We start from the raw sequence: 26,589 nt of genomic DNA on the forward strand, positions 1-26,589 counted from the left end.
CTCAAGTTGTTGCGGTGGGACGCAACATCACTTGCTTCTACGACAACTTATCTTTCCGCCATCAACCATGGCCGATATCACAATGATTGCTGCTCTGTATCTGTTGTGGAAGTCCCTGATACGTTGACGTTGTGTTATACAATTCTGGGCGCCCACACACTGCTACAACCATTTTCTCACCCATGTTTCCTGATTTCTTCTGCTACTACGTCAGTACATCAGTGACATCCGGACAACCTCATTGCTGATAGGCTTTCATGACAACGCGCCATGCGGATATTTTGCTCAAGTTGAAAAATTTTGACTTGCGCGAACTAAGTGTTTTTGCGTTTTCGCTTCGCACCATGCCCTTCATTCGCACCACCTGCTGCGAATTCGTATCTATTCACGTCATCACTGGTACAGACAGTGTGACACTGTCCGCCTCCACGACAACAAATCAACGCCTTCTTTATCTTATCACGTCTGTAGCCCCTCGCAGTGAGATGGCAAGAGCAGAGAGCCAATCAAAACAGTGGGATTTTACTGTCAAGTCTGTACTGAATATCAGCATGTTGTGATTCAGCCATGGCAGCCGTTTGCCTCAGGTAATCAGATTGTTTTCATTTAATGTTTCCATTAATACTGTAAAGCTCTCTCGTGCATCTTTTTTCTCTCTCTCTCTCTTTTTACCAAAAAATAATTTGCATATACATCAAACATCCTTCATTCTTATGTTATTATCTGTGAGAGGAATTCATGTGAATGTAAAATGCATTTCATTTGTATGTTACCATTTATTAGAGGAATTGATTGTAATAATGTTGGCTCACTCCATACACAACTCACTGATATTTCTCTCTCTCTCTCTCTCTCTCTCTGAATCAAACATACTGACTCTATCAGTATGGTGCGTTCACATACAACGCAGAATTTTTTTTGCCTCGCATTGCTTGCGCGAGTTTGACCTCTGCATTAAATGTGTGTTTAAACTTGCAACCCGTGACTATTCCCCAGTACGTCAGTGACATCCGGACAACCTCATTGCTGATTGAAAAATTTCAACTCACACGCGAATGAAGTGTTTTCATGTTTTCACTTCGCACCATATCGCTTGCTTAAACGACTGGCGTCCTGTTGCTCTGACCCCCATCATCAGCAAATGCTTTGAGAGGTTAATCAGAGATTACATCTGCTCTGCTCTGCCCCCCTCTTTGGACCCATTGCAGTTTGCCTACCGCAACAACCACTCCACTGACGATGCCATTGGATCTACACTACACACTGCTCTCTCCCATCTGGAAAAAAGGAACACATATGTGAGAATGCTGTTTGTAGACTACAGCTCAGCATTCAACACCATAGTGCCCTCCAAGCTTGATATGAAACTCTGGGGTCTGGGCTTAAACAGCTCGCTGTGCAGCTGGATCCTGGACTTCCTGTCAGGCAGACGTCAGGTGGTTAGAATGGGCAGCAACATCTCCTCATCACTGACCCTCAACACTGGAGCCCCGCAGGGCTGTGTTCTCAGCCCACTCCTGTATTCCCTGTACACACATGACTGTGTGGCAGCACATAGCTCCAATGCCATCATTAAGTTTGCTGACGATACGACGGTGGTAGGTCTGATCACTGACAATGATGAAAGAGCCTACAGAGAGGAGGTGCACACTCTGACACGCTGCTGTCAGGAGCACAACCTCTCCCTCGACGTCTGTAAAACCAAGGAGCTTGTAGTGGACTTCAGGAGGAAAGACAGAGTACACAGCCCCATCACCATCAATGGAGCACCGGTGGAGAGAGTCAGCAGTTTCAAGTTCCTCGGTGTCCACATTACTGAGGAACTCACATGGTCCGTCCACACTGAGGCTGTTGTGAAGAAGGCTCACTAGCGCCTCTTCTTCCTGAGACGGCTGAGGAAGTTTGGAATGAACCACCACATCCTCACACGGTATCCTGACTGGCTGCATCACCGCCTGGTACGGCAATAGCACCGCCCACAACTGCAAAGCCCTGCAAAGGGTGGTGCGAACTGCCAGAAACATCATCGGAGGTAAGCTTCCCTCCCTCCAGGACATATACACTAGGCGGTGTGTGAAAAAAGCTCGGAGGATCATCAGAGACTCCAGCCACCCGAGTCATTTTATGTTCTCACTGCTACCATCAGGCAGGCGGTATCGCAGCATCAGGACCCGCACCAGCCGACTACATGATAGCTTCTTCCCCCAAGCAGTCAGACTGTTGAACACTTGATCTATCAGGATCAATAATTAGCACTGCACTTTATTCATCTACAATCTCACACTGGACTGTCAACATATTCTCCTCAATACAACTACTTCATATATATATATATATATATTTCATATACTCCCACTTATTGTATTGTATATTGTGTGTATTGTTTACTGTACATTGTATATAATTATTGTGTTGTGTAAGTATGTGTACATTTGATATGTAAATTGTGTTGTGTAATTATGTTCTTTACTGTAATTGGTATATGTCTCGTCACTGTCATGACTGCTATGTTGCTCGGAGCTGCACACAAGAATTTCACCTACTGTTGCACTTGTGTACATGGTAGTGTGACAATAAAGTGATTTGATTTCATTTCATTCGCACCACCTGCCGCGAATTCGTATCTATTCACGTCTTTGCATTGACTTTGTATGTAATTGCTCGATTCGCGTTGTATGTTAACGCACTGTGGCAGTGCGGAGGGCGGGGCCGGGTCATGATTATACACACCCGCTCCCTTATCAGGCTAATCAAGCCTCCAAGAGGGATAAAGGCCGACTGCGGAGGATTGTGGGGGAGAGAGAGATAGTTTATGGACATGTCTGTCATGTGTGTGTTTGTCTTTTGTTTGAGTTTGAAATTAAACTATTATTTATATTGAAAAGCCTGTTCTCGCCTCCTCCTTCCCATTGAACCGCTTTACACTGGTGCCAATACCCGGGAAGGAGGAGGGATACACCGTAGTAGAGTTCTCGCCACTACCGTCCACCCCAGCGGAGCAGCCGCGGCCATCTGCCGGGGGACGAGGAGCCAGGCCTACTGGAAACGGACGACGGCTGCCGACCGCGAGGGGAGAAGTGGCTCCTAACCGACCGCCCGGAGCGGGTGAACCGCTGCCAGGGGCGGGGGAGACCCCTTCTGTTCCCCAAGAACGCGGCAGGCGTTCCGTCTGCCAGTGGCTGAAGGTCTGCCTCCGATCCGCCCAGAGAGGCACGCCTGTCGTCCGTTAGAGGGTGGAGGAGTGGCCGAGGAACAAGCTACGGCGTATCGGAGAACTTCTCTCTCTCCTCTCTCTCTTACTGCCGCTCCGCGTTGGCCTTTTCCCTCTCGTTTAAATTTTACAGTGTTTTTTTGGGGGGTACTACACTGTTACAGGAAGATAGTTTAGAGAATCAGCACCTAAACACAACATTGACAGTGTCAGAATGAGGGTTGAAAATGATCACGTTTCACAAATATATATATATATATATATACAGCATTTCATTGCCTCTGTACTTGTATTTTGCACAATGACAATAAAGTTTCATCTAATCTAATCTAAAAAAATATATACACAGTATATAATTTTATTTTATTGTTTTGCAAAAAACTTTACTAATATTATAAATAAACTATAAGATATTAAAATAATAAAATAGTCACGTCAAGACCCCTTTAAAGGTTTGCCATCGAAAACAATTCCCCTATAAACAATATGAATGGGATTTTTACTTCCAGATCTAGACTGTTGTGCTTAATTAAGAGTTCTTAGCCATGAACAAAACTACTCAGCATTGAGGTGAATCACATCAAAGAAAATTTGAGCAAAATCATATGTGAAAATAAAACATAATAAAGGTAAACTACTTTCATTAAGCATTGCGAATGATGCACATTTTAGACGTAAGCACATCAGCAGGACTTTAATGCCCACAGCAGAATATCACTGCCTCAGTGTTTTTAAGGACATTGTGAAGATGACAGGAGACATCAAGAGGAAAGAAATTAAGGATATTTTTAAAAGCACAACTGGAAAAGAGAGATGTGAGTGTGGGCGTTTAATGAGGGAAGGAGAACTGGAGTTTGTTTCCAGCATCTGTCTGGGGTTCGTATATGCGATGACATTTCTGTTCATTTCATTCTTTGATTCAGGAACAATATCACCTGATTAACAACTGTACTTCAGTTAGATGCGTCTTAGAAGTAATTAGTGGGTTTGTTGATGTCTTGAGGAGGCACTTGATGGGAACATTTTGTGCTGTTTGTGTGGCACTAAAAGTTTACTGTTCAACAAGATTTGAGTTTGGTGGTACAGAGTGAATCTGTGCTTGATCATATTATATACCAATGAGTTCATTTACAATGGGGTGCAATGGGGCTAAAGCTCCCCCTTAAGGAAAATGGTTTACCCCATATTTGGGGGGTTATAGTAATATAGTGCAGGGGCAATAGTTATAGAGCAACATTTGTCAACTTATGCAAAAATGTTTGAGAAGGCAAGATGCTTTATTGAGTAACAAATTATGATAATGTGGATCAGTCAGTGTGAGCCCACGTTGAACATTCTTCATAATGGATCTATTCCCCCAACTGAAGAAAAAGGGGAGGGGGGCTTTTTGGGGGTTGTTGGTGGGAGAGGGGTAGCTTTTTAGCCCCTACCAAATACAATCCTTTCACTTACTTGAAAGTTATTTGAAGAACTTTTGTTTTAATCTCCTAAAACAAAGCTGCTTTTGACAAATAAGTATTCTGTCTAATAATACTTAGTATATAAATAATATAAGAAATGTAATATTTGGTGTTTTGGGAGAAAGTACAATCAAAAGTGCCTTTTACCCCTTAGTCTCTTGTACCCTACTTAAATATTTTGGCAGGGAAACTATCTTGATGCACTTAAACCTTACTAATGCCTGCAACGTTTTTTTAAAATGTGGCAATAAAACTGTCAAATGACACAATGATTTTTTCAAAGATGTTTCAACATCTTTGATTAAACTGACATCAAAAGTGCATTTAAAGCGAGACTGTTTGTACAGATATTTCAGAGTCAGGCTACTTTTCATACACTGCCATTTAAAACAATGCATTATGATGCAATTCCTGCCCACAGTCCACTGAGTCTCAAACAGCACCCGGAGCAAGATTCCAGTCAATACAAGGAGCGCTTTTAAGGATGAAATAATCACTGGATTTGCCAAAGTTTACCGGGCTGAAATACATTCAGAGTTTCGTTTGTGGCACTTAGTATCAAGTAAAGTGGATATGGGGGCAGTGGTGGCTCAGTGGTTGAGGCTCAGGGTTACTGACCAGAAGGTTGGGGGTTCAAGCCCCAGCACCACCAAGATGCCACTGTTGAGCCCTTGAGCAAGGCACTTAACTCCAGGTTGCTCCGGGGGGGATTGTCCCTGTAATAAGAGCACTGTAAGTCGCTTTGGATAAAAGCGTCTGCCAAATGCATAAATGTAAATGTATATCCATGGGCAAAAACTTTACACTTTGTGTATTGAGGCATTTTCCACCATTTGTGAGTGTGTTCTCTTGCAGAGATTGCATACCATTATTAAAAACATTTATACATAATATATTTAATCCATAGTGATACTGTCACCGAGAGCTTTTCTGGGGTTCTGCTACACTAAACAAATTAGGCAGTTTTTATTGAACACAAATCCTTTACTCACTGAAAGCTGCATATGGACATGTGCGTTCTACGGCAAGTTCCGAGGGGACGAACACGCAATCTCACTCGTTCACAGGGCCAAGTTACTCCATGAATCGCTTTATAACGATTGTGTATGTTCACGCGGTACTCCTGTTGTTATTCTGGCGAGCTCTACATGACAGGGAATCAGAGAGAGATTGGGTATGACTGTCACCCCTCCAACATTCTCAATCAACAAGAATGACAGATCTCCGTCTGAAGAGATTGAGAATACAGTTGGTAAGTGTGACGTCAGCATTGTATGTCAGATGACTTTTTCTGTCTAAGTGGGCACATCTTGCCTAGTTTAAGCTGCAATATAATCCAGACCTTTTGCCATTTCCTCAAAGGTGCTATGCAGATCAAGGTATAGCCTAATCATTGGGCTAATGTACAGATGCAATTAAACTCAGACTATAGTTGTAGAAAAAACTGCACTTGAAATTCACTCGCATCACCTGCAATGGGTTTGTATTAATCTAAGAGCATGAAGTGAGAATTACGAGTGAATTTTTAGCATCCACCCTCTATGAGTTCTTGCTCTTATACATCTACTAATGATATGTTGTGCTCAGCAAGGACACTAGAGCACTCAGACCTTAATGCTTTTATAGACTAATAGGGGGAAGTGAGAGAGAGAGAGAGAGAGAGACATGGATGAAGAAAAAAAATAAAGAAAATGTATACTTGAAAACTTGGCTTGTGGCCTTTTAGGGCACATTGGAGAGCAGAAAGCTAGAACTCTGCCTGGTCAAGGAGTTTGCTCCTGCTTTTTAACGTGCTTTAACGCAGATGGAGAAACGAGCTCTCAAATATAACTATAAATTCTGGTAATTGTGTTTAGTGTAGGGCTGGGCAGCATGATCAAAATGTATCATTGTATGAATCATTTTATTTTACAGCAATGGCTTGTATCATGATTAGGGATGGGATCCGTAAGGAACTGAATGATTCCGGTTCCGATTGGGTCCCATTTGTGATTCTTTTAATAATTTTGAAGAATAACAATTTGTAAATGAAAAAATGACCAAAGTTCAGCCATGCAACCATATGTAGTGTAACCGGTCCTGCTCGCCCTGCTCCGAACGGTACTCGAACCGGCGTGGGAGGCAGGTGCGCTAACAAGGAGGCTAAAGGCTACAGCCTCTAGCATCAGTCGCTAGTGCACCTCTTGAGGTCAGGAGAGTGAGGTTTACACACTGCACAGCTAACTACCAGCTGGCTCCATTTACACTCACCCCCCCTAAACCTCACTCCCATCCGGGTCACGGCACCATTATAATGCTCCTGTTTTACCCGCTCCGTATGGGACTCGAACCAGCATCTCTGGCGTGGGAGGCGGGTGCACTAGCAAGGAGGCTTAAGGCTACAGTCTCTAGCATCAGTCGCTAGTGCACCACTTGAGGTCAGGAGAGTGAGGTTTACACACTGCACAGCTATCTACCAGCTGGCTTCCATTACACTCACCCCCCTAAACCTCACTCCCATCCGGGTCACGGCACCATTATAATGCTCCAGTTCTACCCGCTCCGTATGGGAATCGAACCGGTGTGGGAGGCGGGTGCAATAACAAGGAGGCTAAAGGCTACAGCCTCTAGTGTCAGTCGCTAGTGCACCTCTTGAGGTCAGGAGAGTGAGGTTTACACACTGCACATCTATCTACCAGCTGGCTCCTGTTACACTGGCACAAGCTAATATATTATTTGACTTGTTATCTGTTAGCCAGTCGGCTTGCTCACATGTAACATGTTAAGCCAATTGGCTTGCATGCCATAAGCTGATTGGTCCTCTGACTTGATATCGGGTAGTCAATCAACTTTTGTCTCTCTCATATAACATTTATATGGCTCAGTTTTGCAGTTAAGCTGGTTTATTCTGCAGTCCGCTGCAATAGTTTTCTCTGAAAATGCTATTTTCTCAGGTGGTTTGCTGGGTTTACTTTCTACCAGCTTGCATAGTAAGGTCTGCTTTTGCAATGACACATAGGAGCATGTCTTAACAAGGTAAGCCTAAGCCAAATCTGGCTGGCGCACGTCGCTATCTTAGGTCATTAGATTAAAGAAATTCAAACATATCTGGGTTAAGTTACTAGTTAAATAATCTCTCGGCTTTCCTGGCTCAGGTACACATCATGAGTTAGTTCACTATCGTTTAAGCTAATCGGCTAAACATGGCGAGATAGATGTTTTAAAAATGACTCATAAGAATCATTGGTTCGGTAATCAGACTAAACTTGTCATGATGTAAGTTTTGCATCGTGACAAGCAACTCCAAAGAAATTTCATGAATCAGACTACACTGATCGTGCTTCACATGTTTCACTCTGTTGAGCCATACATTCAAGAATGGGACTTCACTAGTCATGATTTATTTTATTTTAGTCGCGTTAGATTTAAGAGTATCAACTTATGAGTAATTTCTTTGAGAATCGGACTATACTGTTCACGCTTGATTTTACACGCTTCAAATTGAAAAGAACCAATTCATAAGAGTCATTTGTTCAGGAATCAGTCTAAACTAAATCACACTGTATGTTTCATGCCACAGATTCATAAGACTTATAACAGTTATGTACGTATTAAAGGCACTTTATTTCATGAGAATATTTTCTCCTTATATTTGAAATGTCATGGACATTAGCTAATGTAGGTACAACTGTGAATGTGCTTCAATTGAATTATTCATTAATGTGGCACATTGCTACTTTGCTTTGTAACTGTAAACAACTTAATTTGTGCTACATCCTTTACTATTATTTTCTTCTTTGTCTCGACTTGTTTGGGACCTTCCTCCTTGTTTTCTACCCTTGTATAAAATACTGTATACTGTCACACAGCCCAGCTGGAGGTTAGCCATTTAAAAAAGAAGTTTGATATACCTTGCTGTGCTCTTCAAGAACAAATGTGCCATCTTTGTTAACCACAAAGAGACGAACAACCTTGCACAAATCAATGGTTAATTTTTCAATGAATAATTAATTTCTCTCTCAGTGTACAGAGGATACAAAAGCTTCCACTTTTTCTGCCGCAAGAATTGAGCATTCAAAAATAAAATAAAGCATAAAACGTTCTTACAAAGAAAAATAATATCAATCACAGCTCCATTATAAATTAATGGTCTGTTTTCTACCAATAGAGATATGAAGGAGCTCTCACTGTAATCAGTGATCTCATGAAGATAGAGAGAAATATATATTTTGTAATACTATAACAAAACCGAAATCTAAGGCAAAAGGGCCCTTCTCTACTTTCATTCCAAGCAGTCTTTCAGGATCAGGATGCTTTAAGCAGCTATTGTTTCTCAAAGATGGGGTGTAATTGCAGTGTCTATTGTACTGTAGCAATTTGATCTTTCCTATACTCGGACAGTAACACAACTCTGAAAATTAGCCTACCTGTATGTGGAAGCCTTAAAGGGAAAAATGACAATGATTTCAAACCCATATTTTTTTCAGTCTTCTATAGAATACAACAAATGTTTAGCAGTATGTCCAAGCGACTCTTTTCCATACATTGAAAAAGAAAGAACTATAAACACTTTGTCTATGTGGCAGTTTTAAAATTCCTCTGTTTGTTTTGAGTGACCCATCCAGCCCAATACAGCAACACTGACTCCACCAATGGTGTGAGTTGGGGGCGGGACTATCTGTTTTTAGATCAACAGCAGACGGGTAGTCTGTGCTTTAAAGTAAAGAGTTCTCTATAGAATTCAAATGGGTTATTCATGTGAAAAGGCTTCAAATATGCCACGCAGATGGGCATTTCAGAGGAGAAGCATATTTAGCACGTATTAACCAACAAACATGTCATAAAAACGATTACACATGCTTCAGCGGCCTAAAGTTTATTTATGATGTAAATAATGACAGAATAATAATAATAATGTTTTTATTTTATTTTTTAAATATTTCCTTAAGCTTGTATAGTGTGAGCTTTAGGCGTCCTGTGAGGTCTGCTGCGTGATCACTGTGTTTATTATTGTAGATTGCTAGGGCGGAGCATGAGTCATCGACTAACCGCTGGGCAACATATGTCAACAGCTCAATCAAACTGTGCATCATTCTAGTCCCACTTTCACCGATAAAACACACACACACGTGCACACACACTGATCCTGCTCTGAACCGCATACTAAGTCCTCATTGAGTAATGCAGAGCGCTAAAGCTCTTTAGCCAACATTATCATATACCGTATCATCTCTCCGCCACATTCTGTCTTTTTTTTTTCTCTTTTTCACTCAACATCAATCCATTCCAATATTATCTCTTCCCAGAAGAACTTTGATTGCTCCGAGGTAATTTAGGAGAAAACATCTTTGTGTTTTTGCATATACTGTATCTGGCAATGTATTGGTCTCAAAATGTGTTTTTCTTAAAAAGTATACATTTCTCATTTAATTAAATTCATATTACTCTAATTCATTTATGTGTTCATACACTTTGAAAATAAAATAAACTTAAATTGAATTGAATAATTTGCATGCACTTTTCAATATGGGCAGTTATTGATGTAATTTTTTGTGGAAATTAAAAATACAAATCATAACTGTGTAATTTATGCATAAATGCAATTATAGTATGGCAAACACTTCAAAATAAATGTATAAATACAACAATATAATTGATGCTACTATTTATAAAAATTCCCAATGGCACAATGCATTAGTGCATTTAATTCCATTGTGGTACACGGTTGCCATATGGCAACATTAGTATTTTCTCGATTTGCTGTAAAACTGTTTTAGATAAAGTTGATCAGTTAACATTTACGTCTAAGAAATTCTCGCTTAAAAAAATGATATAATAAAAAATATACTAAAATGTGTTTATAAGAGCAATTTGTGGAACACTTCAGCAGTCTTGGAGACAAAATAAAATGTAATGTGGCTTAAACTCTGTATATTATGGTCTCCATTTCTTTCCAATAATGCATTGTTTTATTTTATGTTTTTCTTCTGAAATGTGAGAACGTGAAAATAAACGGCTGCCATAAGGCTACTCTGTACCATATAGGGACAATGTGAGTAAATGTCCAGTAATTTAAGACTTTTGACCAAGTGAGAGAATACAGCGCCTGTAATCTCACATGCGTCTCTTCTAGAGTTTCTTATGAAATTTCAAGAATGTCACAAATCAAGTAACGTCAAGAATGTCAATTGGCCATGATTCCCAAGTCTTCAATCAAGTCAGAAATCTCATTATGAACTCAAATATTTCTCACCAATTTCCCCCAAGTGCAAATGATCTGAGCTATGCTATCCACGCTAGTCGTATAGCTCAATACTCCCACTGAATGTATGTAACACTGACTCATTTGTATTTAATTTGATTAACTTCTAAGGTACATAGGAGGAACAACTGGGACAAAGTTGATAGTTAAACAAAATGTTACAGAGAGCACAACCGAGTCACGTGAGCTATGGAAGAGCAACCTCTAAGCTATAAACTGTCCTCTGGGACACTTTTGGGAACCTCTGATCATTCATACATATCAATCAATGACCAGTTTAGTTGTTGCTACATCCTGTGTGAAAAAATAGAGCATTGTGATATTATTAGGTTGTGTTGGGTTTTGGAGGGACACTGTATTTTTCTCAATGTTCATTATATAGGGCAATACCTGCCTGGTTTCACAGGCTGATTCTAAGTACTTAGTAACAGAAACTGTGTGTGCATGTTGATTTCTTTATGAAAGTCTGTGTCTTTGTCAGTGTGTGTGCGAGAAGTCTATAGAGTGACAGTCTGAGTTTTAAGATAAATTAATTTCTCTGCTCTGGCAGTCCTCTGCTCTCATAGCAACACAAAATAGAGAGGGCTTAAAGCAAATAGGCTTTCTTAAAGAGGAGTTATGACTGTGAACCAAACACAAAACTGCAGAGAGAGAGAGAATTTGGGCATCATTACTGGGCAGTTTCTTTGGTCACTACTGAGGGCAAATTAAGTGAAGTGTTCTGTCAAACTCAAGTGTTTTTCGGCATGGGCTAAAATTTCCTAAAAGTGGTTGAGAGCAAGCGGTACAGTGAATACTGCAAATTCCTCCTGTATACAACACAACAGTCTTGTTACTATATTTGGTAACTTAATCGGACATTCAAACTGACGTCCCCATGGCTGTTTGTGTTGTCGTATGAGCACATGGATATCACGTAGCCAATCAGCGAAAATCAGGCTACGTCACTGATAGTCACACCATGGCATCTGACCAATCAGAAGTTGCCCAGAGCATTCAAAGGAACAAGTGAACTGCCCTGCTGTCATCAAGAACTACAATGCCAACATGGGGGGCACTGACAAGAGTGACATGCTGGTCCACCTCTGGTACATGCGCAAGTTTGCTTACTCTGTTGATGTCAGCCTCACGAATGCCTGGGTTTTCTACAGGCGGGACTGCAAGTCTCTTGGCCTTCTGGATGGCCTGTCTTTAAAAAAGTTTGGATCCAGGTGTTCAGGGAATCCACAAGCCAGAGGCTAGTCACATCTAATCCCCAAAGGAGCTCAGCATCTCCAGGCAGCCTCATCACCTCTACTGACATCCCCACGCCTGTCCGGGGACAGTGCAGCCACACCCTAGATAGTTATGTGCGGTTTGATATGTCCCTGTTCCATGCCCCTGTCTACACTAACCGCCAGACCTGCAAGTACTGCAGCAGTGAAGTATAATATCCTCCAATAACACTCTATGGTTGAAATTTAGAATTTTCAAGTATTTCAATGAGTGCCCTATAAACGATAATATTTGCTTCTGTTGAAGCAATCAGTCTGTGTTATTTTATCTACATTTTTTAAAAATCCTGTTAAGTAGTGGAATTCCTGGTGAAGAACATGATCCTGAAGGGAAGTGATCCACCGATCAGAGAATTACGGCCAACAAAGCACATCAAAAGAGCTCTGCAGCAACCGCCCGCAATCGAGTCAGTTTACTTAAACTCTTGAACTACATATTTTTTCCCCCCTTTTCTCACCAATTTGGCATGCCCAATTCCCAATGCGCTCTAAGTCCTCATGGTGGCGTAGTGACTCACCTCAACAGGTTGCCTCCATGTCTGAGACAGTCAATCAGTGTGTAACGGTGGCCAGCTAATAGATAGCTGTAGTCTTTAGCCTCCTTGTTAGCACACCCGCCTCCCATGCCGGAGATGCAGGTTTGTGTCCTGTACGGAGCATTACAATGGTGCCGTGATCCGGATGGGAGTGAGGTATGGGGGGGTGAGTGTAACAGTGGACAGCTGATAGATAGCTGTGCAATGTATATAAACCTCACTCTCCTGAAATCAAGAGGTGCACTAGCGACTGACGCTAGAGGCTGTTTGCCATTAACCAAACCAACCAGCTCTCAGGTGAATCATAACAATAACATGTTTTATTTAAAGCAGAAAGGTATTTGAAAATCAGACAAAAAGCAAAGGTACAAGACTGTGTACTAAACGTCTTTAATAAGGGAATGAACCACAGTTGACAAGCTCCGCCCCTCTTGGCTACCGTTGCAAGCTCTGACAAGCTCTGCAGGACACCCCATAGAAATGAATGGGAGATTGCTGTGAATGGCGCATTATTTGCCAAAATATTCTCAGAAATGGAACGGATAATATTATTACGTGGGCTGGATTGAAGAGTGACATTGTAAAGCATATTTATCTGACTTGTTTGTCAAATAAATTGTTCAATTACACAGTAATTTGAATGAAAACTGTGCAGACTGTGAATCAGAATTGAGGCAAACGATCACCACAGTCACATATAAAGAGAAAAGGGTCACTTGATAGCAATTACAAACCTCAAAACATTAGTGTAAGTGAAAAGAACTGCTTATAACATCTTATAACACACACAAAACTCTTTATTTACTATCACATGTACTAAGACCTGAATCAATACGTAAATGAATTAATGTTAGGTTGTTGGTTTCCTCTGCGTGTTTCCTCTTTAGGTATCTTGTATCACTATTACAAGTGACCCAGCAACAAAGCTTTTGAATTTTTTGGATCATTTCGATAAAATCCCACTTAAAACTACTCAAACACACATTACTCCCGTTGGCTATCATTGTAAAATGCTAGCGCTTGTCAGCGTAATGGTGGTGGGGCATGAAGCATTGCAAATTATGTAATCATATTAAAAACAATGAAAAACTATTGATTTAAAGTTGATGATTATCGTTATCGTTAAAATGTAATTTCCCTTTTACAAAATGCACGTAATTACGCTTCATCGTGGATGGTGATTACGACCCTGCTATATGAAAAGAGCAGGTGCACAAGCTGGAAAATCAGTCCAGCAAAGACCTCTTGCGCATTGCCTTTAGAAGATTCTCTGAGTATCACTTCATTCCTATAAATACAAACCCTGATACTCTTGAAAAAATCCTTTAGAGTGCTTTTGATTCTCGATAACTAACCAATGCATGGCTCTTTAGGGCATCTTTAAAACCAAACCTCTGAAAAAACCTCAGGGTTCATGGTTTTACTAGGATTGAAAAAAGAGGCTTTAAGGCCAAATCAATAGTTCTCTCACATGTGAGGTGTTACTGGTCTCTGGTTTGTTTATGGCTGTGTTTTTCTTCTCTTTTACTGTCCAGGAGGTGATGTACTTCCAGTTCCCTGGAGAGCTGCTGATGAGGATGTTAAAGATGTTGATATTGCCTCTGGTTGTGTCCAGGTAAGACAAATCACTTTCTTTATGCCATATCAGCTGACTGTATGTGTGTGTTATCTCAATTCCCCGCTGCTAAATCCAGCTAAAACTGTATTAAAGGGAAAGTTTACCCTAAAATATGAATTCTGTCATCATTTAATCACACTCATGTTGTTTCTATGTTCCATTAAACACAAAAGGAGATGTTAGGCAAAACCATTTTCTCAATCACCATTCACTTTTATTATACGGCTAAAACATGTCATAAAAGTAAATAGCATCTTTCATTAATATTTGAGAATCAAAACTTCCAGGTCTCTCTCTCATTGGCCTGCCAGCAGCTCATATTTAATAAACATATTATCTGCATTTTTATCAAATTAGTCTAAATTTGCTACATTAGGGACAAAAAGTCATTTTCAAAAACACTGAGTTAGCGATTTGTGCTATTCCTATGCTAGACTGTGAAATGTCTGCTATTTTCAAAACACCGTGAGTTTTATTTACATGTATATATATATACAGTATATACAACAGTTAGTTCCGGTCCTCAAATCTGATTGGACGAGAGACGTTCCATGAGCACTGATGGTCTGACATCATCAGCACTCGGACGCTTCACTGTGTTTAGCACTCTGCTTGTGTTGGTGCTGTTCTAAACTAAAGTGTAAGAGTAGTGCATATATGTTAAGAGTTACTGTATAAGTGTCTCTTACATGTATTTAGTATTTAATTTTTTGACATTACATATGTTAGCCAGCAGGTGGTGGCAAAAGGTCATTTTTGTGTGTAATATGAGCCTGTTAGTGAAGAAAAAGTGAATCCGTCAGTCATTGTTTACATAGAATAGTACTATGTGATCGTTTGTATTACTGCTACATTACTACAGCTAGAAAATAGCTTTTAACGGCTTTAAACAAACAACTTCAGCATTAAGGCTCATCACAGCTGAGAGACACAAGAGACTGATTAATTACACAACTCATTACTTACCTCTAACCAGAGTTTCCTCATTGGAGAGGAACAACTGTTCAAAATGGTGGAGGACATTGTGGTTTCTATAGTGAAAAACTCTTGTGCACCATCTACTGCGAAATAGGGAGAAATAACCCTGCTTGGATGCTATTTTTCCACTGAGAATGCTGATCTCCAGAAAGCTGACAGCATCTCTGCTTGGGTGAGGCAATAGTTGATTGCACATGCTCCATCTCTCTCTCTCTTTATCACTCTCTCTCTCTCTCTCTCTCTCTCTCTCTCTCTCTCTCACTCTCTCTATCTCTCTCTCTCACACACAAACAGACACACACGCACTCACATCCATCCTTGTTGATCCAATAACTTCGTAGAAATAGCACAAGCCGTGATACTATTTCTGAAGTGACATTTTTTAATTATTAACGGAGGCTTGGATGCATCATTTGGTTTGAACCAGCAGCGGCAGATTCTGATCCACTGCGTAATAAAGTAGTTCCACAAATGCGTTTTTATGACCGTACTCATTTTTTCCTCATTTTTTTTAAATTTACTTGTTCAATGAACTGTTGTATTTAAGCAATCGTGATATATGGCCCTAAAGCAGTACTGCTGTCATTACCTGTGACCTCGTGCCTGTGGACGAATCACAGGGCCATATCGCACTCTTGCTCATGTGATATTTCTTGAATATATATATATATATATATATATATATATATATATATATATATATATATATATATATATATATATATAATGAGGCAGTATGTTTGCTGTAAGCTAGTATTCCCTTCCAAACATGCAGAGCTCTCTGGTTCTGGGATCTTCATATGGCTTTGGTGAGTTAACTGCGCTAACGTTTTTTAACTCACTGGACTGGCCATATCCGTGAAAGTAAACAAAAACAGAGGTGAAAAACAAAGATGTAAAATTAAACATGTAAACTGAAAGAAAAGATCCAACAAATTAGCTTTTAAAGAGATTTTTTAAAAAATGAAGAATTTTGTTGTATTATCTCATTTTAATTAAGTAAATTGAGCAAGCATTAAAAATCATGTCGAGTCAACGCATCCGTTAGAAGTCTGAATCCATTTGAACATCATAGCAAAGTGATAATATCACTTTTTGATTAGTGGGTTGAATTTTACTTGGGCATTATGCAAAATAATGATGTCCTTATCTCAAACATAAATGTATTAAGTTGATTATACGTGTACTGGTTTAGTATTTTCAGTAGAGCTGCTTTCCCTTTTTTATTTTATTTTATAATTTATTCAAGAGGTTTTAAGGTGAGGGCTCTGAGCTCTGCAAGTTCATAAATGGTAATCTCTGTTTTTTAATGCCTTCTCATGTTTGCCATGAAAGTTCACCAACTGCAATAGCGGCTTCCATTCGTGATATACAAAATGTGTCCCCAAGTCCAAAATTCCAGAGTGGGACACAACGACAAAGTTCAAAGTGCATTTGAAACTCCAACAAAGTTCAGTGTGGGTGATTTTCAAAAACCTGTCAGGAAATGTCAGGGTTATATATCACCTTGAACTCTAAATAAAGAAAAATACATTTGATTTTGCTGAAAGAAAGTGAAGCTTATTTTTATGGCTATTATGATTTTTGGTGTGGTTATAGAATTCATGATAATAAACCCCACAGTGGAGATTCATTTGTTAATGGATCTCTTGACATGTTATTAAATGCCAAATGTGATTGAAATGACCAAGAAATGGTGCCTTCTTTTCTGAAGTGGTTCTTTATTTTTTATATAGTGCTTTAAGTTTGGAATAGCATACTACCATGCCACAGCAAAAAATAGTGAGAGTGGTACTGTATGGAGGTATGCTATTTTGAAGAGAGTGTTTGTTGAGTACAAAGGGTATTTTTTTACCTCTTTGACTTCAGCTACAATACATACTGTACCATCAAATTTGAAAGGTTATGCTATATTTATTTATGAGCCCCTGTAGAGTACGCCATTTGGAAAATTGCCTTACTGTTGTTGTACCATTCAAAAGAGAGACATCTCTTTTGTGATGGGGCGGCTGTGGCTCAGTTGGTAGAGCGGGTTGTCCACTAATCGCAGAGTTGGCGGTTTGATTCCCGGCCCACACAACTCCACATGCTGAAGTGTCCTTGGGCAAGACACTGAACCCCAAGTTGCTCCCAATGGCAGGCTAACACCTTACATAGCAGCTCTGCCGCCATTGGTGTATGAATGTGTGTGTGAATGGGTGAATGAGTCACAGTGTAAAGCACTTTGAATACCATTAAGGTTAAAAAGGCGCTATATAAGTGCAGACCATTTACATCAAAAATGTATATGTTTAAATGGAAATAAACTGATTTATAACTCTTTGGGTTTTTTTGTGCTACTCGTGATTTTTCAGCTTTTTTTCATGAGTTTGAATTCATGAATGTCTCTCAGGATATTGTGAGATTAGCCACTGATGTCAGTAAATCTGATTTCAACTTCTTAGCAGCGGAATTTGTCAAATGGAAACATGCAGATATGACGCATTTCCATAATCTTCCAAACATGTTAAACAACTGTTCATCAAGCAATCGTACTGGAGTGCTGAACTACAGTCAGTGGTTGTTAGAGTGTGTAGATTTAGAACGATAGTGCAGTTTCTTTAAAAAAAACTTTCTGCTAAGAATAGGACTGAGAGTTCAAAAGAGCAGATACAAATACAATTAGCCACCATAATGCTTGAGTGTTGTGTGTGATTAACAGGACATTGCTATATGGTTACGAAGGTGTTTTGAGTTTTTTAAGTGCATTGTTATGCCGTTGCTAGGGTTTTCTTGGTTGGTGGGTGGTTGATTGGGTGTTCTGGTTGTTTTTAACCAGAAAATATCCCTCTCTGCACTAACTTAACGACCACTCATTCTTGAGAGGTTGCTAGAGCATTGCTAGGCGGTTGCTAGGGTGTTCTAAGTGTTGTCTAAGGCAGTGCTAGGCGGTTGGTAGGGTGTTCTGTGTGTTGTTAAGTGCATTTATTTTAAGTGCATTTTATTTCCAAATATTTATTTTTCAAAAGTACAAATCTTTAATGGAATCATTCAAAGAAATCGGAGGCAGAGGCACAATACTTAAATTCCTCATGATGCCCATCTCTAAAGCTGACTTTGACATTTATAATGGACTAAACTTATGCTTCATATTTCTGTTATGAGTTGCTAATGACAATTGTTTGCTCTCCACTTGGAAAGGTCAGCATGGGTCAAATAAACACTGCAAACAGGAGAGGATATAGAGAGAGAAATAAAGACATTTCCCTAATAAATCCATCGGCACACGTAATTCCCATTTGAAACGTCACCACGGCTTGCTGCAGATTACCAACAATGCTCTTAGGGTCACAACCTTGAACAAGCAGATGGAGTGCATACATAGATGCTGCCCATTTATACTAACATGATAGTCATGTTTCATTCATAATGATAACGTCATAGTTGAGCAGTGGTTGCAAAGACATTTATAAGACAAACCACTTAAAGGGAAATTTCACCCAGATTTTGGAATTTTTTTTAAAAGTATTTTATTCACCCTCATATTTTTTCAAACCAGCATGACTTACATGCTAATTTAGAATACACACAAAAGTAGATGTCAGGCAGAATGTTATTCTCAGTTACCGTTCACTTTCATAGCAGCTTTTTTCCATACAATGAAAGTGAATGATGACAGAGGCTAAATTTCTGCCTAACATTTACTTTAGTGTTTTGAAACTAAATTTCCTTCATTCAACACTATAAAAAATACTTATATTTGTATATGCTTGAATATTTTGAAACTACTTAAAACCACCTGCCTAATAGTGTGTGGGTCCCCCTTGTGCCACCAAAACAGCGCCAACTAGCATCTCAGAACAGCATTCAGAGATGATATTCTTCTAGCCCCAATTGAGTGGTTATCTGAGTTACTGTAGACTTTGTCAATTCGAACCAGTCTGGCCATTCTCTGTTGACCTCTCTCATCAACAAGGCATTACAGTCCACAGAACTGACGCTCACTGGATGATTTTGGCACCATTCGGAGTAAATTCTAGAGATGTTGTGTGTGAAAATCCCAGAAATACTCAAACCAGCTCGTCTGACACCAACAATCATGCCACGCTTCAAATCACTGAGATCGCATTTTTTTCCCATTCTGATGGTTGATGTGAACATTAACTAAAGCTCCTGACCCGTATGATTTTATGCACTGCACTGCTGCCACATGATTGGCTGACTAGATAATCGCATGAATAGGTAGGTGTACCTAATAAAGTGACCGGTGAGTGTATATTTATATGAGTCATTCTACAGAAGTTGTGCAAATTCAGTGTTTGGGTGATTTATTTATTTTTGTTTTATAATTTCTTCCCAAATTAATTTTACATTTGTATTGCACTGTATCTGACATTTATAAATACAGTGGATATCCATTCAGAATAGGCTTTCTACCACCGCGATCACCGTGTGAATTAGACATTAGCAGGTCTAACCCACTAAGGGGCACTATAACCATAGAATTTCAACAGGCGCCCATGCATCGGGACTTATTTGTTTCCATTATCATTACCAGAGAATTATCATTTTTGAGTATTTTTATATAGTTATTATGAGCAAGCATCATATAGGCTGCATATTCAAGCCTCTAAACCTGTGCTTTCTTTTAATGTGCCGATGGGCTAGCCCATATATTCGATATTATAATATATCTTTATAAGAATCGCACTTTTCCATTACACGTAATAGGCTGGAAGTGTATTTTTGTAATATTTGTCTCAATACGTGCGTTTGAGTTTTACGCTCCATGTAATAACCAGAAATGTGAACTACCCTCACGCTATTGTTCTGTATTAATGTAATTAAGATGAAATATAAACTTTTTCATGTAATCATGAAAGCTGCTGCACTATGTGACTGTACCGCCTATGGTTTTACCTTTTAAACACAATCGTGACAACAAATATAGGATTATATTTTATAATCTGGCCCCCATCTTCACACTGATCTTCAATAGATCACTAGAGCAGTTTGAAGTTCCATGTTGCTTCAATGCTCAATCATCATTCCTGTCCCAAAGAAACCCAAAATCACAGGACTTAATGACCACAGACCCGATGCCCTGACATCTGTGGTCATGAAATTATTTGAGAGACTGGTGTTGGCCCACCTGAAGGACATCACTGGACCCTTTATAGGTCCCATTCAATTTGCATATCTTGCAAACAGGTCTGTGGATGACGCAGTCAACATGGGATTGCATCATATCCTGCTACATCTGGACAGACTAGGGACATATGCAAGGATCCTTTTTTTGGACATCAGTTCGGCTTTCAACTCCATCATCCCAGCTATTCTCCAGACTAAATGACACCAACTCTTTGTTCCCATGTCTATCTGTCAGTGGATCATCAGCTTTCTGATGGACAGGCAGCAGCTAGTGTGACAGGGGAAATTCACTTCCAGCACCTGTACCATCAGCACTGGTGCCCCCCAGGGATGTGTGCTCTCCCCACTACTCTGCACCCTTTATACAATCGACTACAGTTTGTGGTCTCTGTATAAGAAGGGTTCTGCATCCATTTGAATTTATCAGAATTTTGTAATATTGTGACCAAATCAGAGCAGAAAACAACGCAAACATTTGTAACTTTTGAATGACAGATGTTCACTGTGATGTGCCTGTCGTTCCCTATCGATCCAGTTCACTTGACATTGCAATGAACTCTATGGGAAAATTCCTTTTCCACCACCTAGTTGAAGCCCTTTAATCATAACGCCAATCTTATGATCAGCAATTATGTTTGAGCCCTGCCCCTGTTTTTTTACATCAGTAATGTCCTGACTATCCTCTGTGTTCATTTGAATGCCACTTTGGTGAAATAAAGTACCAATTTCCTTCCGAAACAGCTAAATTTGTCAAAAAGTCCCAACCAGCCATGGTTTCTAGAAATGATGGATGTATTAGATGGTCCCCCAAGGGAAATACAGCTGAGGAGGGATCTGCTCTCTCAAGCGCAGGGCACAATTTGGCATCCCCAGCCAGAGCTGTGGAACCTACATCTATTGCCCCTGAACAGAGCACAGCGAACAAGCCCAATCTGGCTCAGTCTGTAATGTACACCATTTTGAAGGCTACCTTTTGTTTAATATTCACATACTTTTTTGCTTAAAATCTCACATTTTTATATTTTGATTAATTTTGGAGCTTGGTTTGGGTTAAGGTTTAAAACCCCTAATTTATATATTTTTTAATCCCAATGTAGAAAATGAATGGGGACAATATGATCATAATCAAAGCCACTAAAACGTGGTTGGGCAATTTTGTGCTCTATTCTCTTCTCCTGGAAATTGATTTCTTTATAGTTGGGCCATTATTTCAGCATATTTGAGATCAATTTACAGGGAAGGAAATAATGCTGGAGGTTCATTCAAACCTGCCATGAGAGGTTAAGCAATTTTTGGGCTGTCTATTTTTTGGAAATAGCTTTTTGCATGCATTCATATGTCGTGTTCACACAAGGATGCACATTTCAATTCTGTGGCTGTAAAGCATGACACGGGATGTAATGGCTCTGATGACCCTTTAGTGGTAGCCTTTTTTCATTTTTTTAACCAATGAAACATTTGCAATAAATCTAAATGCTACATGTTCTGATGGTAATGTTAGCAGTGTCCATCCATCTGAAAGAAAACAAGAATCCAAAAAAAAACAAAAACAAACAAGATTCAACTAAAACCAGCCTGGTTTGCTGGTTTTAGCTGGGCTGGTGTTCTAGCCTGGCCAAGCTGGTGTTTAGCTAGTTTAGCTAGGCCAACCAGAAAACAAATGTCCACAACCCCTCTAAAACCAGCAAACTAACTATGATTTATGAAAATCTGAATCCAGACAATGCTGGGAAAAAATCAATGGGGTGAAAAATAAATAGTTTTGATATAACCTCTGCATGCGAGCTGTCCTGCTGTCCATTATATATAATCTCTGTGCTGATGATGCCAGCTGTTCATCTGCACAACACTGGCCATTTAGAGGGCACCTTCTATAGTGCGCTAATCTTTGGGTTTTTGTTTGGATGACTGCTTGTGTTGTAGTGAACTTTAGCTGTATTTCCAGAGAGTTGATGGCTTTTTTAGCCGCATAAAGGATACAAGTCTAGTCTTAATGTCAGCATGAAATCAAAAAGTACCCTACTTCATTTTTATAAATGTCTCCCCAATGATTCAATGCTGCACCTTATTTTAACGACTTACCATTTTGATGTCAGCCACAGTCCTCTGAGCAGTCAGGAGTCTCTAAAAACTCACAGTAATTTCTACCTGTTTGATTGTGTGTAATGATGGACATTGATGTTTTTCTCCAACTTCTCAGTTTGATGTCGGGTCTGGCGGCGCTGGATGCCAAATGTTCCAGTCGGCTGGGCCTCATCACGGTTTCTTACTACCTATGGACCACCTTCCTGGCCGTGGTGGTGGGCATTGTCATGGTGTCCATCATCCACCCTGGTGGAATGGCACAGAAAGAAGACTCAGAGGACAGCGGGAAACCCATCATGAGTTCTGCTGACGCATTGCTCGACCTCATACGGTAAGACAGATATTAAGAAAGCTGAAAAGCTATGGAGTGGTGGTGGTGTAGTGGTCTAAAGCACATAACTGTAATCTGGTAAGCAGAAGGTTGTTGGTTCGATCCCCACAGCTGCCACCATTGTGCCCTTGAGCAAGGCACTTAACTCCAGGTTGCTCCGGGGAGATTGTCCCTGTAATAAGTGCACTGTAAGTCGCTTTGGATAAAAGCGTCTGCCAAATGCATAAATGTAAACGTAAACGGCTGCCTTCGGAGGAAGTAAAAGGAGGTAGGAAGGCATCAAGGCATGTCTGAATCCAATATTTGCATCACATCCTTTCTTTTGAGATACCTTCATCTGGTCAGTGTTTCAATATCTGGGCACCAGAATGCGACTAAAATGGTTGCAAACGTGACCATAAATAAATGATTGCGACAATAATTTAAAATGTAGTCGCCATTGACGATGTGCGCTTTCATATGTGGTTTCGTCAGTTATCACCTTGTGAGTTATTGAATACATCTTAAGAGCGCTGGTGTGTCTCACGCCACTTTTCACCCATTTTGTTGATGATATGAGACCGCCGGCTGCACGCAACAACCAACACAGCTCTAGCCATGATTTCCAATTCGTGAACAAATGACTCGTTTGAATCGGGTCTTTATAGTGAATCATCCGACAAGAGCTCGTTTGAACTCAGGAGATCAGGTTAACAGTTTGAATTAGAGTCACTTTCTCAGCGAATCAACCCACATGTATTTCGGGCTTGTTTATAATTTAAAGTCCCGTGTTATGTACCTGATCGTTTTTTTCCCTGTATACATTATATATATATACACTCACCTAAAGGATTATTAGGAACACCTGTTCAATTTCTCATTAATGCAATTATCTAATCAACCAATCACATGGCAGTTGCTTCAATGCATTTAGGGGTGTGGTCCTGGTCAAGACAATCTCCTGAACTCCAAACTGAATGTCAGAATGGGAAAGAAAGGTGATTTAAGCAATTTTGAGCGTGGCATGGTTGTTGGTGCTAGACGGGCCGGTCTGAGTATTTCACAATCTGCTCAGTTACTGGGATTTTCACGCACAACCATTTCTAGGGTTTACAAAGAATGGTGTGAAAAGGGAAAAACATCCAGTATGCGGCAGTCCTGTGGGCGAAAATGCCTTGTTGATGCTAGAGGTCAGAGGAGAATGGGCCGACTGATTCAAGCTGACAGAAGAGCAACTTTGCCTGAAATAACCACTCGTTACAACCGAGGTATGCAGCAAAGCATTTGTGAAGCCACAACACTCACAACATTGAGGCGGATGGGCTACAACAGCAGAAGACCCCACCGGGTACCACTCATCTCCACTACAAATAGGAAAAAGAGGCTACAATTTGCAAGAGCTCACCAAAATTGGACAGTTGAAGACTGGAAAAATGTTGCCTGGTCTGATGAGTCTCGATTTCTGTTGAGACATTCAGATGGTAGAGTCAGAATTTGGCGTAAACAGAATGAGAACATGGACCCATCATGCCTTGTTACCACTGTGCAGGCTGGTGGTGGTGGTGTAATGGTGTGGGGGATGTTTTCTTGGGACACTTTAGGCCCCTTAGTGCCAATTGGGCATCGTTTAAATGCCACGGCCTACCTGAGCATTGTTTCTGACCATGTCCATCCCTTTATGGCCACCATGAACCCATCCTCTGATGGCTACTTCCAGCAGGATAATGCACCATGTCACAAAGCTCCAATCATTTCAAATTGGTTTCTTGAACATGACAATGAGTTCACTGTACTAAAATGGCCCCCACAGTCACCAGATCTCAACCCAATAGAGCATCTTTGGGATGTGGTGGAACGGGAGCTTCGTGCCCTGGATGTGCATCCCACAAATCTCCATCAACTGCAAGATGCTATCCTATCAATATGGGCCAACATTTCTAAAGAATGCTTTCAGCACCTTGTTGAATCAATGCCACGTAGAATTAAGGCAGTTCTGAAGGCGAAAGGGGGTCAAACACAGTATTAGTATGGTGTTCCTAATAATCCTTTAGGTGAGTGTATATACACTATGTACTTTTGGGTTCCAAAAAAAAATAAAAAATACAGCCCATTCCCTTTCAACAGAAACCAGCTAATAACTAGCATCAATGCTCTCTGAGCACCATGTTTTTTTTACATATTATCGAGGAACACATTGGATAACACCACCATTATGTAATATAATGAGGCTTTTATAAATATAATAATAATAATAATGGCATTCAGCGCAAAGGGCATAAGGCTGAGTAAATGAATGAATTAGAAAGGAAGATGAAGTGCTAGAAAAGAGAACATTATTCAAGCAGCTAGAGAGAGAATAAGAGAGAGAGATGGAGAGACATATTGCATTTGGCTGTAGAGGCAGACTGATGTTAAGATGACCCTATTGAGAGGGAAGATTTTAATCTAAGCAAACTGCCCCATTGCTTCATTATTAAGTGTGTTACTCTAATGGGCTGGAATTAAATGATATAGACCTGTAGGAGAAGCAGGTCTGTGAGATCTGATCTAAGTAGTAGTGACTGGAGTATATCTGCCCTGTGTAGGTAAATGTAGTACATTAGTAACCATGTATCCATCAGTGCTATTTATCAAGGAAACTGAATGCTGGCTTCATGATAAAGTAAACTGTACCTGCATCTTTTAAAAGTATGCAGCAGAACTGCTTATTTTGCTTTGTTTTGTACTTCAGGAAATATTCAGTTTTAAGCAGGCTTACTCAGACTAAAAATGGTTCAAGGAAGTTCAAGTCTTCACTGAATTATTGCTAGACATGATGCATCAAAACAGATTTGATGCTGCCAGCTTTTGACTGAGAAGCAGATCCGTAATGAAAATTATATCTAACTGTTCATTAACTGTATATGTTATATGTTATTGTTATTTTTATGCTGATAAATCCACCACACAGGAAAAACTTTATGGCATATTTTTGCTTATTTTGGTGAGGCAAGTGGCTTATTTTGGCTTGTTTTTCCGGAACAGGTTGCCTGTTTCCCTTGCGAGATTTGGCAACACTGCAATTGGTATTTCACCCACCCCTTATTGCAGACTACAGTATTTTAATTAATATTGGATTAATATACATTATTTGAAATAGGTTAATCTTATAAAACCTCACGACACTGTCCTGTGTTGAAAACGTATATAGATCTTGGATTAAAAGAAACACAGCTTTAAAATTCCAGGCTAGGCAATCAAACTGAAGATACGTTTAATAATGAATGCTATCAGGCCCAAAGCATCTGCTACTTTTCACTCTCTCAAATGTGTTTATAATGAGCCCATATTATGCGCTGAAATATTAGCATTGGCGCTAATGAAGCTGATTGCAAAGAGTGAGAAAGTTTGAACTTTTTTTTCAGATCCTACATATTCAACACCTTTGCTCCTTATCGCAAACAACAAGATTGGGGAGTTTAGAAAACAAGATACTTAGTGAGTGGGGACGTGTCAGACGTTTACACTATAACATGCTAAGATTCTGGTGGTAATGGTCCGGGCATTGATTGACAGAATTAAAAATCATACCCTTTCTACACCTGGTAATAAGATGCATCTTGGGGGCTCTGATCACATCACATCGCTGTTTACACTTCAATCTCCTGTGACCACTTGTGTTCTGTTTTCAAGGGGAGGCTCTCTGATTTCATGAAGACATACTTCAATCTTTATGGCAGTGTTTCAGCTGTGCCATAATAATACGA

General features: G+C 40.0%; 1 protein-coding gene across 2 annotated transcripts in view; it reads left to right on the top strand.

Annotated features, from left to right (window-relative positions):
* LOC127624819 (excitatory amino acid transporter 5-like) overlaps window positions 1–26,589 on the top strand; it is a 73,003-nt gene that overhangs the window by 11,796 nt on the left and 34,618 nt on the right. For both annotated transcript variants that reach the window (XM_052099757.1, XM_052099756.1), the window contains exons 2-3: window positions 14,258–14,337; window positions 22,649–22,864. In XM_052099757.1, coding sequence (XP_051955717.1) covers window positions 14,258–14,337; window positions 22,649–22,864 — 296 coding nt within the window. The remainder of the gene's footprint in view (window positions 1–14,257; window positions 14,338–22,648; window positions 22,865–26,589) is intronic.

Source organism: Xyrauchen texanus, chromosome 31, assembly GCF_025860055.1.
Source record: "Xyrauchen texanus isolate HMW12.3.18 chromosome 31, RBS_HiC_50CHRs, whole genome shotgun sequence".
In the NCBI taxonomy this organism is placed as follows: Eukaryota; Metazoa; Chordata; class Actinopteri; order Cypriniformes; family Catostomidae; genus Xyrauchen; species Xyrauchen texanus.